The 19,733-nt window shown below is 43.4% G+C and overlaps 1 protein-coding gene across 2 annotated transcripts in view; it reads left to right on the forward strand.

Annotated features, from left to right (window-relative positions):
* Nucleotides 1-1,554: 1,554 nt before the first annotated feature.
* Nucleotides 1,555-19,733, forward strand: part of itga6b (integrin, alpha 6b) — a 315,524-nt gene continuing 297,345 nt past the window's right edge. For both annotated transcript variants that reach the window (XM_057330982.1, XM_057330984.1), the window contains exon 1: nucleotides 1,555-1,828. In XM_057330982.1, the coding sequence (XP_057186965.1) occupies nucleotides 1,659-1,828 (170 nt within the window). In that variant the 5' untranslated portion in view covers nucleotides 1,555-1,658. The remainder of the gene's footprint in view (nucleotides 1,829-19,733) is intronic.

Below are 19,733 nucleotides of genomic sequence, written 5' to 3' on the forward strand. Positions count from 1 at the left end.
CTGTATGACCTTTGACTCTTGTTCTGTCTGGCTCGCTTTTTTAAATAAAGTGTTTTTGATCTGACCCCGCAGTTGAGTCCGCAATCGTTCATGACAAACTCAGTGCCAAAAAGACACTGTAATAGTTATGTTTAGTGCAGTTGTTTTGAAAGAAGGAAAAAAGATACATTTCTAATTTCAACATTATTTTTTCTTCAGACATTCCTCTTTACAAGAAATGAAGTACCAGAGTTTTGGTCCCACATGTGGTTTTTGATGACTGAAAATGTGTCCATTGTAACAGTTTTCTCATGAAAAACCAAAAATGTTTCTGGACAGGATCACCTATTCTGCAATTAATAACTATTCATTGGTGGCATTTCATATTTTTTAACATACCTCCAGATGTTGGTCTTGCTTCTGTAAAAATGGAAAAAAAATTGAGTCTGGGATATATTCAAGCTTTGGTTGATTAGACACAGAATGACCCTGATTTAAAACATGCAGCCAAACATCTAACGCAAGCTTGTCCACGACAAGGGTAGGTCAAGGGCTGCATAATAATTTATCGCGATACCACTAAATCCTATTGAAATCAAGCTGGCTGTGATATGCAATCTGTCGATATTTTTTAATGCACAGCTTGTCCGTGAAGCACGGCTCTGGGATCGGTAGGAAATGCTGCTTCATCTAAAAGCAGTGCGAGTTTGATTCGCTTATAATGTGCATTTGAAAAAGCAACACCCGTCAAACAATGATCATTATAAATATACTTTATTATCGTAAAAATACTTGATGAGGCTTGAGTAACAGTGATAAAAAGATGTCCATAGGCATTTCCTAGATTCTAGAATGCGTTATGGTCTTCTGCAGTGCGTCTTTGGAGTTGCCGCATTTTCCTGTACTTCACTCAAAAGCTGTGCATAAATCACGTGATATTTATCGTCGGTTTATCGTGACAGCCCTAGGTAGGACCAATGAATGACACATCACAGGTACTACACGTACAGAGTTCTTATATACTCTAAAACGCTCTGATTAGTTAGCGGATTTGCATGACACCAGCCAATGAGCAATCAGGATTATGTCACCCTGCTACACATGTAAACAGCAATAACCCCATGATAAAAAAAATACATAATGTGTGTTTATGTATACAGTATATGTGAAAATGTAAAGCTCCCTCTCTATTTTTTTATTTCAATCAAATTAGCTGAAAGGTCAACATTTACCAATATTTACAAATGTGGCCAGTGGCTGGTGAGTTAACGTAACTAATAAAAATGAGTTGATATTAATTAATTGAAGTTATGTAAAAAACATAAAAATAATATAGTAATTTTAAAGTCAGTTTGATTGGAATATACTTAATTTAGGACATTTTTCCAGTGTAAAAATTTTTAAACTATAAGATCTGTAAACTTATCATGAGGCACGTCATAAATAGCACTGTAAAGAAATGTTTACTGTTCTGTAACGATATTTAGCTCCTTTTCCCACCAAAAAGAATTCATGACGAAAAACGAAGCCTGAAGCTATAGCATGTAGAGGCACGTCTGAGGGTGGAGACGGGTGGTGAGGGGACGAATAAGTGCGAATCCGCACTTACAGACTTCCACATACCCACTCGATGAGTGCTGCTGTGTAATTTCCAAAACTGAACTAAACCCAGCATAGTAATGGGATCTTTACCCTTTACCCTGCAGCTTTTCAGTTTCATAGGATGGACGTTGGTCTCTGCCTTCAACCTTGACACGGAGAATGTTATTAGGAAAACGGGAGATCCCAACAGCATGTTCGGATTCTCCCTCGCCATGCACCGCCAACTCCTTCCAGGAGATAAACAAATGTAAGCATTTTTTATACTCTTCAGTAGGTCAGACGCGCCGAGTTTCGTATTTATTTCAAGTTTAAACGCTAGGCTGCACCGACTAAAGGCAGATAGGCCTTGTTGCGGTATTATATCAGTAATATAAACGTACATAATAATGTTTAGCTGGTAGGTGTGTTTGCAGTGTAGGCCTACACCATCGCATATTTTAGAAAGTTACACTCAGGTCCATAGAGAACAAAAATGTCCAAGTAAAAAAAAAACGACATGTCAATGATTTATACATAATTTTGAAAATCAGGCCTGATCATAACTCCTGTACTAAACATTCATTCATTTTCAGATTTTAATCTTTTAAATTTTGTTTTGTTTCCATAATGCCGCTATATTTCTAAATAAAAAAAATAGTATTTACTTTCCATATTGTAAATACTAAGCATATTCTTGCATAAGTCTTGGATATGGCAATGATTAACAACAACATTAATTGTGATGCATTACTTTTGAGAAGTGTCAATTTTTGGGGAAAAAAACCTGGGTCCACAGAGGACAAAAAAGTACATGTCAAAAACTGTAATACATATTATATTGATGATTTTTTTAGCCAGAATCATTCCGGATAACAAACGTTCATTGGTTTCTAGTTTATTTACATAATGCCACACATTACCATGTAGTTTAATGTATTTTGTATCATTTGTATAATGTTTTATCCTTATTTATGTAAAATTATTATTAAACTGTACACACATACAAACCACACTTTGATTTATATAAATTTATATAACACATAAAAACAATTATACTGTAGCTGTAACTTTTGTTCAGCTTGCCTGCAGTGTAGTATAATACAGCAGAAGCAGAAAAACTGAAAAGCAAATGTTTGGCATAACTTTAACTGCCCAGTAGTGTGGTCATTACTTGGCTTTGGGTTCTGGCAGTTAGATTTGTGTGCATTTTTAGGTTGCATTGAGCTTGTTACTGTGGAAATGTCTGGTTTATTTTACCCTTTTTATTTCTGATCTCTTTGACCTCCAGCGTAAATGTTTATGTGGCATCCTTTTGTGGATGTTTACTGCGCACAGAAAAAAAGTGTTTTTAAAGTGTTATAATGTGAATGGATTACATTTTTTACTTGGAAGCACCAAACACTCCTATTTTATACTCCTAAATTTTAAGCCTAACACACGATTTGTGCAGAAGCCTGTTTCTTATTCCTGAAACTTAGTAAAATCCTTGCCTTGGCAGCACACAGGTTGGATTGGCACAATTGATCTTATAATTTTTGTCCTAGTTACAAGTGACATATGTTAAGTAAATGGGGCTGATTTCAACACCACTGCAAAGTTCAAACGTCATACTTCAGGGCAGAAAGAAGAAAAATAAATAAGACCAAGTGTGGCATATTTGAACCCTGCAATATACATTTTCTAACCTCTATCATCTGGCATTGTGCAAATTGTATACCAGTATTTAATGTCTTAGAGGATTTTTGAGCAATTGACAAAACACATATTTCAAACCACACCCAGTTTATGAGAGTCACATTTTTTGTTACTAAATGTGCGTGTGTGCTCTGACTCATATCTTCAGTCTGTGTTTCATGTGCTAGGCTGGCTGGCTGTGCTGCACAACAACTATGTTCTCTTCAATAACAAATGGCTTACAGGTGTGTGCATGTGCGGAGGTGATTCACATAACTCCAGGGCAAAGCAGGGTGTGTGTGGTGTGTAACATTCCTTTGCTTGTCATAGCAGACAGGAGGCAGGAGGTAGTTGCTTTTGGGTAGCTATGTGAGCAGTTTGTGTTTGTCTAATTTGGCAGGTTCTTGCATTTTCCTTGTGTGAGAAACTTAAAGGCCGTTTACGAGAACGTTTTCAACTAAAAACTGAAAACTTTATATGCGTTTTGGCTGTTCATTTACAAAAAATGGCATTTTGGGGGACTGAAAACGCAAATTTTTAAAACGGGTCTCAAGGTGCACGTATTTGAAAATGACGGCATTATCGTTTCCGTGTAAACTCTGAATGTGGCGTTTTCCAAAACGATGCGAATTACACCTTCAGTCAACACAATAATGGGGTCTCCATGCTGCATGTTTGTGCCACGTGACATACTTATCATTTCTCCAGCCAAAAAGTAGATTTACTGCACCACTACAACCAGTGGAGACATATTATTTATGTGCACACTACTATAAAAACACATACATGCCGACAAAGTGTATTAAAAGTGCTTTTAGATTAAAACAGTATATTCGTATGTGTGCAAGCACGTAGTATTTCTTTACAACGCAACATCGCCATCCACTGGCCGTGGCATGCATTATAAAGGTGCTGGTCATATAATTAGAATATCATCAAAAAGTTGATTTATTTCACTAATTCCATTCAAAATGTGAAACTTGTATATTATATTCATTCATTCATTCATTATTATATTCATTCATTATTATATTCATTGTATTGGTCTTAAGTAATATTCTAATTTTCTGAGATACTGAATTTGGGATTTTCATTAGTTGTCAGTTATAATCATCAAATTAAAAGAAATAAACATTTGAAATATATCAGTCTGTGTGTAATGAATTAATATAATATACAAGTTTCACTTTTTGACTGGAATTAGTGAAATAAATCAACTTTTTGATGATATTCTAATTATATGACCAGCACCTGTACATCGTTTATATTTGTTTTCCCGGATCCATGTAAATGCAGATAATTTTGTCATACGTGAAAATTTTCAAAAGCACAAAGGTAAAACTTTTCAGGGTTTTTTTTATTGTGTAAACGTACTCTTAAATAAAAACTTAATTCTGTTATGTGCTCACTCAACATGGCTGCCCCTGATCTTGGCATCTGTAATTGACTGGTTTTGACAGTCCTCTAGTCAGTGATATTCAGGGGTTGTTATTGTCTTAAAACTAGGGCTGTCAATTTTTAATTTGTGCACACGTATAGTGAAATTAAACATACACTATTTATGTTTATTTTAGTGTTGTCAATCGATTAAAAACAATAAATAACTAATCACACACATCATTTATGTTTTTAAATATACTTTTACATTCTAATAATTTCACATTTTATCTCCAAATGAATGTATAAATAACACATTTCTTTAACAGCATCAGTTTTTGAATGAAAGCAAACATTCTAATATTGTTGGCTTTGCAACTGATGACTAAATATATTATTTTTCAAACTCATTATAATAAGTATGCCCTTCCTACCTGTCTAACATAAAAATGTATCACATGCGTTAACGCCTTAACATTGACAGCCCTACTTAAAACATGCTTTTATTTTTTGTGTTTGAAAAAACATGGTTAAAAAAACATATCTTTCAATAAAGGCCTACTATAATACATTAAGTGTTGATTAAAATATTTGGTTCTATTATAAACCTTTTAATGTTTACACCATAGACTGTAAAAAAAGATGGATGACGCGACGCCACTTCCTTCCGTTGTAATGAACTGAGCGTAAAACGTCCGACAACTGCAGGGGCGGACTGGCCATCTGCAAATGCAAATGCGGACAGATGGATTAGAAACGCGAATCGGATGCATATGCACGGAATGCGAATGCAATAGCGAATCGGACGTGTATGCATGTAAGCCACCAGGGGGTGATCAAAGAGCCTGCAGCTTCACTGTTCAGGACGTGTGGGACACACCCGGTTTAGACGGTTTCTTTGTAGATAGCTAATGTTCCCTTTCTGTCGGTCTCTCGACGTTGTGTCGAACCGACAGATGGGGTTCGCCCTTGAGAACCTATCAACTTCGGACTATTTTGAAAAGGCCAATGAAATTGGCGAATGACATTTGCATGCCGGACTCCGCCCCCGGATATCCGGGTATAAAAGGAAGACCACGCGTGCTCATTCATTGAATCTTTTGTTCATTGGAGCCTTCACACATGATCGACTTTGAGACATCAAACTCTACGCCAAATTACTGTTGGAATCTTACGACGTGGTGCAGCGGACAGTCCCTTCCTGCAGCGACTTCCCCTGGGCGTCTCGGCAGTGCCAGAAGTGCTCGAGTGTTTTCTCTAAAAGAGCAAATTTCTCCAGCGTGGCATGTCCCGCTGTTCTCGTGGGTACAACACACTCATCGAGGAGGGGGACGGACACGATGTCTGCTTCCAGCATGCTGGGGCAGACGTTGTGGATACGTCCTGGCCGCACTGCGGGTGGTTGACGATTCAGACGTTGCGTTCACGGGTGGCTGTGTTCCCACGGGACTCAGCCACCACCTCGTCTGCTTCCTGTTCCGTGACAGCAGTGGCTACGGCCCTGCCATCCGCTACGGCGAGCAGCGAGGGTGATGTGAGGATTACAGTGAGCGTTAATCCGTCAGCCACTGGCTCGCGGACCGTTCGCACCTCGTCTCGCTCGTCTGACCGTTCCCCAGGAGACGGTCCCACCGTCTTGTTCCTCGACCACGTATTTGGAAACGGTGCGTGATGATGATATGTCCCTTGCAGCATCGGAGGGTGACTTACTGCCTTCCGACTCCGACGATTCCTTGGAGCTCCCTCCCTTGGGGGGTCGAGCCCAGGAAGAAGCGGACGTCGAAATGTCAGCCAAGCTTTCCCGGGCTGCCGTGAGCATTGAGTTGCAGTGCCCACACTGCCTCTCCCAGCGCTCGCGGCTGGATACATGGTGCCTCGGGTTTGAGCGCTCTGGTATCGAGAGCTTACATTGCTGTGGGCCAAGCTGCCTCCTCTCTCCACGCTCTGGCCATCCTGCAGGTCCATCAGGCCAAGGCGTTGAGAGAGCTCCACGAGGGCAAGATCGACCCAGCACTTATACAGGAACTACACCACCGACCTCACTCTACGGGCGACCAAGGTGACCGCGCGCGCCCTGGGTTGGGCGATGTCCACACTTGTGGTCCAGGAGAGACACCTCTGGCTGAACCTTGCACAGATGAGTGATGCCGAGAAGGTCCGCTTTCTCGACACACCCATCTCGCAAGGGGGGGCGGTTCGGTGATACTGTCGAGCAGCAGTTCTCGACAGTAAAGAAGCAGAAACAGGCTATCAAGCATATCGCCCCCCGCTGCTATTCGGCCGCCCTCCGGCCGTCGAGTCCCGTGCACCGTCTGCTTCCCAGCAGCCCTGGTCCTCTTCGATGCCCTCCGGCGCCCCCCACTCAGGCGGCCCCCCGAAGAAGACGTCGAAGAGGAGACCACAACCCCGTCAGCAGCCTCTGCGAAAGCAGAAGCGGCCCTCATGGGAAGACCCCAGGGAGATCGAGAATACCATTGGGCCCGACCCCAGCCATTCCATCGCCGGGTGGTCGATCCGGAACAGTTCCTGCCCCATCCCAACAGCCCACTTTCTCAAAAAGAGTTTCCTCTCGCTCTCGGTGTTTATCACAGCCGCTCTCACCCTATACACGACGGTGTTCGGCAACTCGACGTTGCGTCACGGCGAGACCCAATGTCGAGGATAATTAGCAGCCCTCCGCACTCTGTCGACGGTGCGTTGTGCTACATCATCGCCAGGCAGGTAAGTCAGCAGAGCCGATCTCCTCCCCGGGGCTTCCCCACGGTGAGGGATCCGCACTGCCAGCCATCGAACCACCCCCTGGGAGGTCGTTGAAGCAGATCGTACCCCTAGCCCTGGTCTCGGTCCCTGGGAGCCTGACAAGATCTCCTCAAACCGTCACGGTGGCTACGGGATACAATCCGTCTCGGCAATGCGATCCAACTCGCCAGACGCTCGCTCAAGTTTCGGGGCATCCTCTCAACCTCAGTCAGGGGCAAGGATGCTCCCGTGCTTCGGGCCAGGGTCGCCACCCCTCTGGCGAAGGAAGCGATCGTGCTCGTCCCACTAGCCGAGATGTTCAACGGGTTTTCCGTTCAGGATGCTCACGCAGAAGCGCATCCTGGCATCTATCAGATGTCAAGATTGGTTCATGCCAATCGACCTGAAGAACACTTACTTTCATGTCTCGCTTTCGAGGGTCGGGCATATCAGTACAGAGTCCTCCCTTTCGGTCTGTCCCTGTCCCCACGAGTCTTCACGAAGATTGTGGAAGCCTCGGGGAGAGAGGTGTGCGGGTACTAAACTATCTCGACGACTGGCTCATCTTGGCACACTCGTGAGATCTGTTGTGTACAAACAGGGACCTAGTGCTCTGGCACCTAGATCGATTGGGACCACAGGTCAACCGAAAAAAGAGCAAGCTCTCCCCTGTGCAGAGCATCCTCTTTCTCGGTATGGAACTCAAATCTGTCTCAATGATAGCAAGACTGACTACAGAACGCGCTCAGTCAGTGTTGAACTGCCTGATCAGCAGTCCCCCTGATACAATTTCAGAGGCTCCTGGGACACATGGCATCCTCGGCGGGGGTGATACCCCATGGGTTGATGCACATGAGACCAGAGGTGGACGAAGTACACAACTTCCTTACTTGAGTGAAAGTACAGATACTACTGGTCAAATATTACTCCACTACAAGTAAAAGTTGTAAAGACAGATTCTTACTTAAGTAAAAGTACAGAAGTACGTGCTTTTAAAAGTACTCAAGTATTAAAAGTAAATTTCCTTTACGTCAGTTGTGCATTGTTTTATTGTCGTATACCTTATGCCTCTGAAGCAACCTACTGAATACACTGAGTAGCTCACAGTATCAGTTGTATTAAAGGAGTAGTTCACTTCAAAATTTGCACCCATTGACTTTCCATAGTAATTTTTAGTCCTACTATGGAAAGTCAATGGGGGCAAATTTTGCAGTGAGTAACTCCTTTAAGAGCTTTATATGTTTAGCACATATATGTTTAGTTTAGATATAGATATAGCCTAATTATCCTCATTAGCCCCCTAGGCCTATATGAATTTATGAGCAGTGTTCTTTTATTTTGCATATTCCCTTTACCAGTTTTAGCAGCAATTTACCAGTAAGTAGTAAGGTTCTTGTAAATAGTAAATTGTAGAAGCCATGTGTTTCAGAATCAGAATCAGAAATCAGAAATCAGAAAGAGCTTTACTGCCAAGTATGTTTGCACATACAATCCAGAACACAGAAACAGCAACAACAGTACACAGAGACCATAACACAATAGAATACAGTACACAATGATTTAAATAAGGACCTATGTGTATAAAAAAATAAAAAATACAATACAATAAACATAAGATAAAGATATAGAGAGCGTAAAGCTATGTATGTATGTAAATATGTACAAGTAAAAAATAAGAATAGACTATTGTAGTACAAGGTATGTGCTATATACAGCAGAATGAATGAAATATAATTTACAGAAAAAGTTGTATAAAATTAGATAGTGTATTATCTGGAGGATATAATTAATATTGCACTTAATTATTATCGCACAGAGTTATTAATTGCACGGTGTGTAAAAACATTTAACTGTTCAAGAGGTAGATGGCCTGAGGGAAGAAGCTGTTTTTGTGTCTGGTTGTTTTGGTGCTCAGTGCTCTGTAGAGCCGACCAGACGGCAGCATTGTGAAGAGATGATGGCTTGGATGTGAGAGGTCCAGGGTGATTTTCTGAGCCCTTTTCCTCACTCTGGATGTATACAGTTCTTGGAGGGTGGGCAGGGGAGCACCAATGATCTTCTCAGCAGTCCGAACCGTCCTCTGTAGTCTTCTGATGTCTGATTTTGTGGCTGAGCCAAACCAGACAGTGATGGATGTGCAGAGGACAGACTCTATGACAGCTGAGTAAAATTGTTTTAATAGAGTTTGTGGTAGGTTGAACTTCTTCAGCTGATGTAAGAAGTACAACCTTTGCTGGGCTTTTTTAGCAATGGAGCCAATGTGATTGTCCCACTTCAGGTTCTGAGAGATGGTGGTGCCCAGGAACCTGAATGACTCCACTGCTGCCACAGTGCTGTTCATGATGGTGAGAGGGGGGAGTGAAGGGGGGTTTCTCCTGAAGTCCACAATCATCTCCACTGTTTTAAGCGTGTTCAGCTCCAAGTTGTTATGACTGCACCAGACAGCCAGCTGCTCAGCCTCCTGTCTGTACGCAGACTCATCACCATCCTGGATGAGGCTAATGAGTGTGGTGTCGTCTGCGAACTTCAGAAGTCTGACAGAAGTGTCCTGTGCAGTGCAGTCATTTGTGTACAGGGAGAAGAGCAGTGGGGAGAGAACGCACCCCTGGGGGGCGCCAGTGCTGATTGTGCGGGTGCTGGATGTGAGTTTCCCCATTCTCACTAACTGCTGCCTGTCTGTCAGAAAGCTGGTGATCCACTGACAGATAGAGCCAGGAACAGATAGCTGTGTTAACTTTGTCCGGAGCAGTGATGGGATGATGGTGTTGAAAGCAGAGTTGAAGTCCACAAACAGGATCCTCACATAGGTCCCTGGTCTATCCAGATGTTTCAGGACAAAATGCAGCCCCATGTTAACTGCATCCTCAACAGACCTGTTTGCTCTGTAGGCAAACTGCAGGGGGTCCAGTAAGGGTTCTGTGATGTCCTTCAGATAAGCAAGTACCAGTCTCTCGAATGACTTCATGACCACAGATGTGAGAGCGACGGGTCTGTAGTCATTCAGTCCTGTGATTTTGGGTTTCTTTGGGATGGGGATTATGGTGGAGAGCTTGAAACAGGAAGGAACTGTGCACAGCTCCAGTGATCTGTTGAAGATCTGTGAGAAGATGAAGGCCAGTTGAATAGCACAGCTTTTAAGACAGGCTGGGGAGATACCATCTGGGCCTGGTGCTTTTCTTGTCTTTTGTTTCCTAAAGACTCGGCACACATCCTCTTCACTGATCTGAAGTGCAGGAGGTGGGGTGACTGAAGGTGATAGGTGTTGTGTAGAGAGAATGTCAGGGTTGGTGTGAGGTGTAAAGTTAGCATTTTCAAATCTGCAGTAAAAGTCATTAAGATCATTTACCAGGTGTTGATTGCCTGCAAAATTGGGGGATGGTGGCTTGTGGTTGGTGATGTCTTTAAGGCCTTTCCACACAGACGCAGGGTCGTTGGCTGAAAACCGGTTTTCCAACTTTTTAGAGTAGTTTCTCTTAGCCACTCCGATCTCCTTTGTCAATGTGTTCCTAGCCTGCGTGTACAAGACTTTGTCCCCTTTTCTGTAGGCATCCTCCTTGGCTTGGCGAATCTGTCTGAGTTTTGCTGAGAACCATGGTTTATCATTGTTGTATTTTAAGGAAGTCCTGGTAGGAATGCACAAATCCTCACAGAAACTGATGTATGATGTTACAGTCTCTGTGAGCTCGTCCAGATCGCTGGTAACAGATAATCGAGTGGTAATTGGTGCACTCGAAACAGGCTTGTAAGGCCCGCTCTGTTTCGTTGGTCCATCTTTTAACAGTCCTTACCATAGGTTTGGCAGCTTTTAGTTTCTGCCTGTAGGCTGGGATAAGGTGAACCAGGCAGTGATCAGACAATCCTAAAGCTGCTCTAGGGACAGAGCGATATGCATTCTTTATTGTGGTGTAGCAATGGTCCAACATATTCTTGTCTCTGGTAGGGCATGTGATGTGTTGTCTGTATTTTGGCAGCTCGAGTGTAAGTTTTTCCTGATTAAAGTCGCCAAAAATAATAATAACAGAGTCCGGATGTTGTTGCTCAGTGTCCGTGATGTGATCGGCGAGCTGTTGTAACGCCACACTCACGTGCGCTTGCGGTGGAATGTAAACACACACGAGAATGAACGAGGAAAACTCTCGCGGCGAGTAAAAGGGCTTACAGTTAATGAAGAGTGCTTCTAGGTTGAGCTACATGTTCTTCATAACTGTTGTATCTGTACACCACTTTTCATTGATGTAGAAACATACCCCACCCAGTGGTGGAGCCAGACAATTTTCATAGGGGTGGCCAGACTGAGACCATAGCTCACACAGGGGTAGCACAGAAACTGATATCATCTTTTTTTTCCCTGTGTGGCAAGTCACTGTGGATCTAGTAGTGTTTCTTAGTCACTCATTTACTTAAACAGGCAGTGATTGCCATGTAGAATTACATCATGAAGATCCACATAAGCTTTTTAATGTATTACTAAACTGATTTAAAAAAAGATCTGAAACAGTGTGGCATTGCAGAAGGTGGTGTCTTTTTAATTGGTGATAAAGCTCACACCATAATGACAATTTACACGACATAAATATACCAGAATGCACTTTTATCAAACAAACATTACAATATCACAGAGAAACCAAAATATAGTAACCTTAACATTATGGGCAAGCATTTCAAAAATATTCCTTTGCAATACTTTGCATATTATCATTTGGCTGCCAACTGCCAACAAAACATTTTAATTCCCTTTTAAGGATATGACACAGACAGACCACCACCATTAAGCTAAATCAGCACTGAAAGTTGACTTTACTTTTAATGGCCTTCTACAACGCTCTTTTAGATGACACTGACACAGTGAAACTGTTTATTGCTTGCGACTTTCATACTGCTAAATTAACAGCCTAAATTAATTTAGCAAACTTTACCATGTCTGTTTCAACTTCAGCATGCCAGCCATAATATACATACGTTAAGACAAGAAACATTTCAAACATAGTGAATAAACTTAATTCTTCTTGTTAGCTTACCTGTGACCTCTTCTCTCGCGGCGGGAAACAGACAGTCCTCCTACTGCACGTGCAAAGTCCGTTGGAGCACACGCGAACAACAACAACACTACTACTTCTTCTTCTTCTGTAATTGTGTTGGTGGCAGTGTTGGCAACTCTTTTCAATGGAAAGTAGCTAAAGCCTGCCCGAAAAGTCGCTAAATGTCACCAGATGACGTCACGCGCATAGCAGTGACGTCATCACGTAGTATCTGACAGCTAAGTGCTTCAGGTCTGCTTCATATCTCTACTCTCTGAGCGGTTGTATACAGTATTATATTAAAACAATACACCCAAATGCACAATAAATAGGTTCTTAATGACTTATTTTTCTGTTTCTGTTGGCAGACAACAAAAACGCATGTAATAGTGAGTGAACTCAACCAATTAAAACTACACACCAGCAGTCACTTTCGTTGAACAGCTAAAATCCATCTGTGTTCTTGTTTATGCGTCCATACAGTCATCGCGTTTTAAATATATGCTCCTACAAGGTCAATAAGTGATTAGTTCTTGGAAACACTGTTTGTACATGCCTCTCTCATTCACGCGTCACTGCGGTCTGAACTGCTGCTTCTCCTGCCGCACACTGAACAGAGTAGACACAGAGAGGCGGTGCTGCGCTGGGAAGGCAAAAGCTTGCTCTCGCGGGGCAATAGACGTGAAGCAGAATGTTTCGCTAAGCCGCCAAGGCTTATTCAGAAAGTAGCTAGATTTGTCGTTAGTCGCTTTTTGAAAAATAAGTCGCTAACGGGGTCTGAAAAGTTGGCAACACTGGTTGGTGGTTGAAATTCAAGTTGAGTGTATTACAGCCACCTTCAGTTTGGGTGGAGAAGTACTTGTTTGAGGTACGCTGTTGAAATGCGTCCATATGGGAACAACTGTGTACAAAAATGGTTCCGCAAAAAAGTAATAAGTGAAGGTTAAGGTGGATTGGTTTGGAGCGGGTTTCGTCACCATGGTAACTTACGCTACACGGTTAACCTGCTCCGGAGCAGGTTTTATTCTGGGTTAGAGATCGCAAACCAAAACTGGACCAATCAGCTCTGAGCAAAGTGACATACATATACATATATATCTGACGCAGTAAGGCCACTCCCCTTGTATCTCTTGCTCCAAATGAAAAAGTTTAAAAGATAAGATTGATTATAATTATGTATAATTCATATAACTCATAAATTAAGTCTGAAGTCTTATTGGATAACGCCAGTAAAAAAACTGGCCAATTGTCACTAGACATGCAACAGTATGCAAATACTGACGAACCCCCTGTCAGTATAAATACGGTGGATAGCGAAAATACCTCAGAATATTCTCTTTCACGCTGCCATCGTTGAAGACGCAGCTGGATACTTCACCGCATCCGATGGCTGCTTTCTGTAGTCTTTGTGCGGGCCCCTTTGGCCCGCCGGATCCCATGAGCACTGCATTGCCTGCCTGGGCCTGGCTCATGCTGAGGCTGCCTTCGGTGAGTCCGATTGCGTGCACTGTGGAGACCTGCCCGCGCCTGTCTTGAGGACTCGCAGGAACATCAATTCAATTCAATTCAATTTTATTTATATAGCGCTTTTCACAATGTGCATTGTTCCAAAGCAGCTTTACAGGAGCAAATAAGAAAAACACAGAAAGGTAAAACACAGCACAGTGCATGGTGTTTATAGACCAAGCAAGATCATTATAATAAATAATATCTAATAAATAAATGAATAAATAAATAAATGCAGTCTCCCGGTGAGCAAGCCAACACTGCACTGCTCTGCTGTGGCGAGGAACCCAAACTCCAATGCTGAATAATGGAGAAAAAAAAACCTCGGGAGAAACCAGGCTCAGCCGGGAGGGCCAGATCTCCTCTGACGTGTCATAGCTGCACTCAGTGACCCCGACCAAAGCCACCGAGCAACGTCCACGAAGAACAGGGAGAGCCCACGAGCCGCGACCCAGGAAGCCCCACCCGCCGAAACCGTGCAGGTCCAACCCGGTCCCATTCCGCGATCAACAACAGACAACAGAGGAACAACCAGGGAAAAGTAGTAATGGCATAATTAACTTTATTCCTCTGTTGTCCGACATCGACCACAAAACAAGACCAACCAGACCAGACCCACACAGTCCCAACAAATGAAACGCCCCGAACCACAACCAACAAGCCCCCCCACTCCCTACAACACCCACCCAGCTACCTCCAATCAAAGTCACTGAGTGCAGCCATAACTTCAAACTGCTGTCGTGTGATGTAAGTTTAGCATTAAATACCAAGTATTGTAAATTTAGCATTTATGTGACAGGTAGTCCGTCTTTGCTCTCGGTTGGGGATGGAATTGTCTGAGCTGGGCCGGCCAGATGGTCGCCTTTTTCTTGGGTGGTGATGGAATTGCCTTGGATGGACTTGGATGGTCAGTCAGTCCGCAGGCTCTCGCAGGAGGATGGCACGGGATTTTCCGATGTAGCTGGCGTAATCTCTAGTTGTGGATGGGCATATGACGTTCATCTGGGCCTGGCGGAATCTCTCCCTACCTCGGGATGGGCATCCCGAGGCGAGGGCAGAAACAGAAAGAGAATAATTAGCGTAGCTGCTGTTCATTAGCTATGTATTAGTGAATGCTTGGCTGAAAAGATGTGTCTTTAATCTAGATTTAAATTGGGAGAGTGTGTCTGACCCTCGAATAGTATCGGGGAGGCTATTCCAGAGTTTAGGTGCTACGTATGAGAAAGCTCTACCCCCTTTGGTGGATTTAGTTATTCTAGGTGTTATCAAAAGTCTGGAGTTTTGAGATCTTAGAGAGCGTGATGGGTTGTAGTGTGGTAGAAGCTCTGTTATGTAGGTAGGGGCTAAACCGTTTAAGGCTTTATAAGTAATTAAAAGAACTTTAAAGTCAATACGATACTTAATGGGTAACCAGTGAAGGGTTGATAACATTGGGGTTATGTGATCGTATTTTCTGGACCTGGTTAGAACTCTGGCAGCTGCATTCTGAACTAACTGTAGTTTGTTTATTGATGCTGCAGGACAACCACTAAGCAGTGCATTACAGTAGTCAAGTCTTGAGGTCACAAATGCATGAATAAGCTTCTCTGCATCAGCCACACATAAAATATTTCGCAATTTGGCAACATTTCTAAGGTGGAAGAAGGCTGTTTTTGTGACATTTGAGATGTGATTTTTAAATGACAGGTTGCTGTCTAATATAACGCCAAGGTCTTTAACTGTATTTGTTGGAGTAACAGTGCAGCCTTCAATTTGCAGGTCATAATCCGAAATATTCTGCTCACGTGTCTTTGGTCCGATAAGTAATATTTCTGTTTTATTAGAATTTAAAAGAAGGAAATTACAAGTCATCCAATGCTTTATATCGTCGATGCACTCTGCCAATTTGGATAGTTGGAAGGAATCATCTGGTCTTGATGAGATATATAGCTGAGTATCATCTGCATAACAGTGGAAGCTAATTCCATGTTTTCTAATAATGTTTCCAAGGGGCAGCATGTATATGGAGAATAGCAAGGGTCCTAAAACCGATCCCTGAGGTAATCCATAATTTACTTGCGTTAGATTTGATGATTCCCCATTTAAATGGACAAATTGATGTCTGTCTGATAAGTAAGATCTGAACCATTGTAGTGCCTGTCCCTGAATACCGGTATAATTGTGTAAGCGATCTAGAAGTATTTTATGGTCTACAGTATCGAACGCAGCACTAAGGTCGAGCAGGACTAGGAGTGAGATGTTACCTTTATCTGATGCTATAAGCAGGTCGTTTGTAATTTTAACGAGCGCAGTTTCAGTACTATGATGCGGTCTAAAGCCTGACTGGAATTTTTCGTGTATGTCATTATTTTGTAAGAAAGAGCACAACTGAGTGGACACTACTTTTTCTAGTATTTTAGACAGGTAAGGGAGATTTGAAATCGGTCTATAGTTTCCTAGTTCATTGGGGTCTAAGTTTGGTTTCTTGATAAGAGGCTTAATGACGGCCAGTTTAAAGGCTCCTGGGACATGGCCTAGATTAATTGACGAGTTGATAATGTTATAAATGGGCTCAATTGCAACGGGTAATAACTCTTTTAATAATTTAGTTGGTATGGGGTCTAATAAGCAAGTTGTAGGTTTAGATGTTGCAATAAGTTTAATTAAATCTTCCTGTTTTATAGGTGAAAAACACTGTAGCCTTTCTTTTGGGGCGATGGTTGGTACTAATTTATAGGACAGACTTGGAGGTTGAGTTTTTACTATTTTGTCTCGTATGTTTTCGATTTTCTCTGTAAAAAAATTCATGAAATCATTGCTACCAAGGTGCGGCGGAATACCCAGGTCAGGTGAAGTCTGTTTATTTGTTAGTTTAGCAACTGTACTAAATAAAAACCTTGGATTGTTTTTGTTAGTTTCTATGAGGTTACGGAGGTGCTCAGCCTTTGCTGCTTTTAGTGCCTTTTTATAACAGTTTGCGCTCTCTTTCCACGCAATTTTAAAGACCTCTAATTGGGTTTGTTTCCATTTGCGCTCCAGTTTACGTGTTTCTCTTTTAAGGGCGCGAGTGGTGCTATTGTACCATGGTGCTGCGTTTTTCTCATTAATCTTTTGTGACTTCATAGGTGCGACAGCTTCTAATGTATTAGAGAAAATAGTACCCAATTTGCTGGTCATGTCATCGAGCGATTCTGTATTTATTGGTATAGTTATTAAAGGAGTCAGATCTGGCAAGCTCTTAGCGAAACTATCTTTAGTAGTCGAGGTAATTGTTCTACCCTGTCGATAACGAGTTAAACGGCTGATTTCTGCAGTGCGCAGTGTACATGTTATAAGATAGTGATCAGTGACATCGTCGCTTTGAGGTATAATATCTATATTGGTTAGATCGGCTCCGTGAGATATAATCAAGTCTAGTGTATGATTAAATCGATGAGTGGGTCCATTGATGTGTTGTGTTACTCCAAAAGAGTGTAATAGCTCTGTAAACGCCACTGCTAATGCATCGTTAGCATTATCTACGTGGATATTAAAGTCTCCGACAATTAGTACTTTATCAACGTTAACCAATAGGTCCGATAGGAAGTCCACAAACTCTTTCAGAAAATCAGTGTAGGGACCAGGGGGTCTATACACTGTAGCCAACGTACAAGAAAGCAATGATTTTTTACTGTCAATTGGAAAAATTATGTTCAACGCAAGCACTTCAAATGATTTAAATTTATGCTCCGTTCTCTGAGTTACAGTAAGAAAGTCTCTAAAGATTGTTGCGACACCGCCACATCGCTCGTGGATTCTTTGGGTTGAGGCTCATTGCTGCCAACGAGCCGCTGGTGGGCCCACCCATTCCGCGAGGTAGCGGCGACGACCGGGGCCACCGTCCTCATCATTCCCCAGCCCTTTTCGTTGAGGAGAGCTTTTGCCTGCCCTTGCGGACGCCGTTTCCTTCGGCGTCGAGGAGGACGACGATTCTATGTCCATCTCGGATAAAGACTGGGCGGAGTCGGAGCGAGATCGCCCAGACTCAGAGAGCATCTGGGACCTCCATGAGGAGTTTGTGAGGGTCCTAGAGAAGGCCGTTAAGGAGCTCAACCTCAACTGGAGCCCTCCGGAGGAGATGGCTTAAAGGAAGCTTGACTCATGGTACTTCCAAGCGAGCCGCCGTCAGGCTGCGCCGAAGAGGAGTACACCATTTTTTCCCAATGACCACGAACACGTGGTGAAATCGTGGTTTGCACATCAGTCAGCACGGGTTCACGCTGCTACACAGGCCATGTTCGCCCACGTGGACGGGGCTGAGGCCCCCGGTTACGTGTGTTTGCCTCCCCCTCACCGATCATCTGTGCCCTTCCTCCACCTTGTTCGTTGGGCGCGGAACAAGGCCTGCCGTCGAAGCCTTGCAAGCTCACCGCCCACCTCGCAGACAATGCTTACACCTCTGTTGGGGTAGCGGCTTCCACTCTGCACGCGATGGCGGCGCTGCTGGTTTTCCAGGCTAAGATCCTGCAGTTGCTGGATAGCGGCAGCCTGGAGGCGGACGCCATGAGGGATCTGAGAGCGGCGACTAACTTCACGCTGATGGCTACGAGGCGTACCGCGCAAGCTATCGGCAGATAGTTTTTCTCCACTAAACTTAGTGTAGACCACGCCACGCCACTTTTACATGAGCAGCCTTCAGTGCAGCAGCTTGCTATGTAACAATGCATATTTCGGCCACTGCTCACACAATGAGCAGACCCTTTTCCATAGGTTTTGCCTTGTGTGTGTATATATATACTGTATATGCTGTGTAATTCAACCATTTTTCACACAACGAGCAGACCCTCCCTTAGGTTTTGCCTGCTATATACTGTATATGCTGTGTAATTCATCCGTTTCTCGCACTATGAGCCGATACTCGTACACAGGCAGACCCCGTGCTTAATTTTCACACGTGAGTAGGCCCTCATTGTAATGGTGGCATGCCGTGTCAGCACATGTTTTGATTATTCTTTCACATGGGAGCTGTTCAAAATGGCTTCACGCACATGCTCCGTGCATTTGTAAGGCGCCCCCACGCTTCTACGTGGGAGATCTGGGTTCGATTCCTGTCTCAACCATCACTTCCCATGTCCAAAGTACACCATAATGTGTTTTATGTGTGTGATATATCTTATATTATACGGGTATGAAGTGTCTGTAATACCTGTGTAAATCCTTAGCCACTGGCTAGGGTGCAGGCTTTCCATCAAGTGGCTTGCGATACTGCTATGGAAGCAACACTGGCCATGTGACTGTGTGTGTGCGCGCTTTTGCACAGACCTCCATCCCAGAGCTCGCTGTTACTTATGCGCGCTGCTGTATCTCTTGTGTCCCAGCCTCATATCGGACTCCAGGAGACAGCACTGATCGGTGTGTGGCCGCGGGGCACACCTATGGAGGGTCGTGCTGGTTTGGTGCTGTTCAATTTGTATATGCACAGCCTCACTTCCTAGTGTTCTTCGCCTCCAGCTCCCGGCATGGCGGTGTCCTGTTGTCTGCTTGATACACATTGGGTTTTCAGTGCTCCTGTATACGCAACGTTAGGCCCCCTGTATAGCGCAGTGGATCTGTGTAGCTTTAAGCTTCCCCGCATGTATGACAACTGGTAGAGCCGTGTTATTGTGAGTTCGCAATGCCCCAGTTACTCGGTACTGCTCCCTATCATACCTTGGTTTGAATGCCCGGGTAGATTTGCACTAATACGAAACGTGATCAACTACCGCGCGCTACACACTGTTATGCAATCCAGTTTTGTCGCAGATCACCCTGCTTCAGATAGTCACCGTCCTGTCTCGGACCTGACCCATCATTGCGCGCTTCCTATCACTACTGAATAGATCCTCACTTTGTTGTGTTCTA

Source organism: Triplophysa rosa, linkage group LG4 (assembly GCF_024868665.1).
Source record: "Triplophysa rosa linkage group LG4, Trosa_1v2, whole genome shotgun sequence".
In the NCBI taxonomy this organism is placed as follows: Eukaryota; Metazoa; Chordata; class Actinopteri; order Cypriniformes; family Nemacheilidae; genus Triplophysa; species Triplophysa rosa.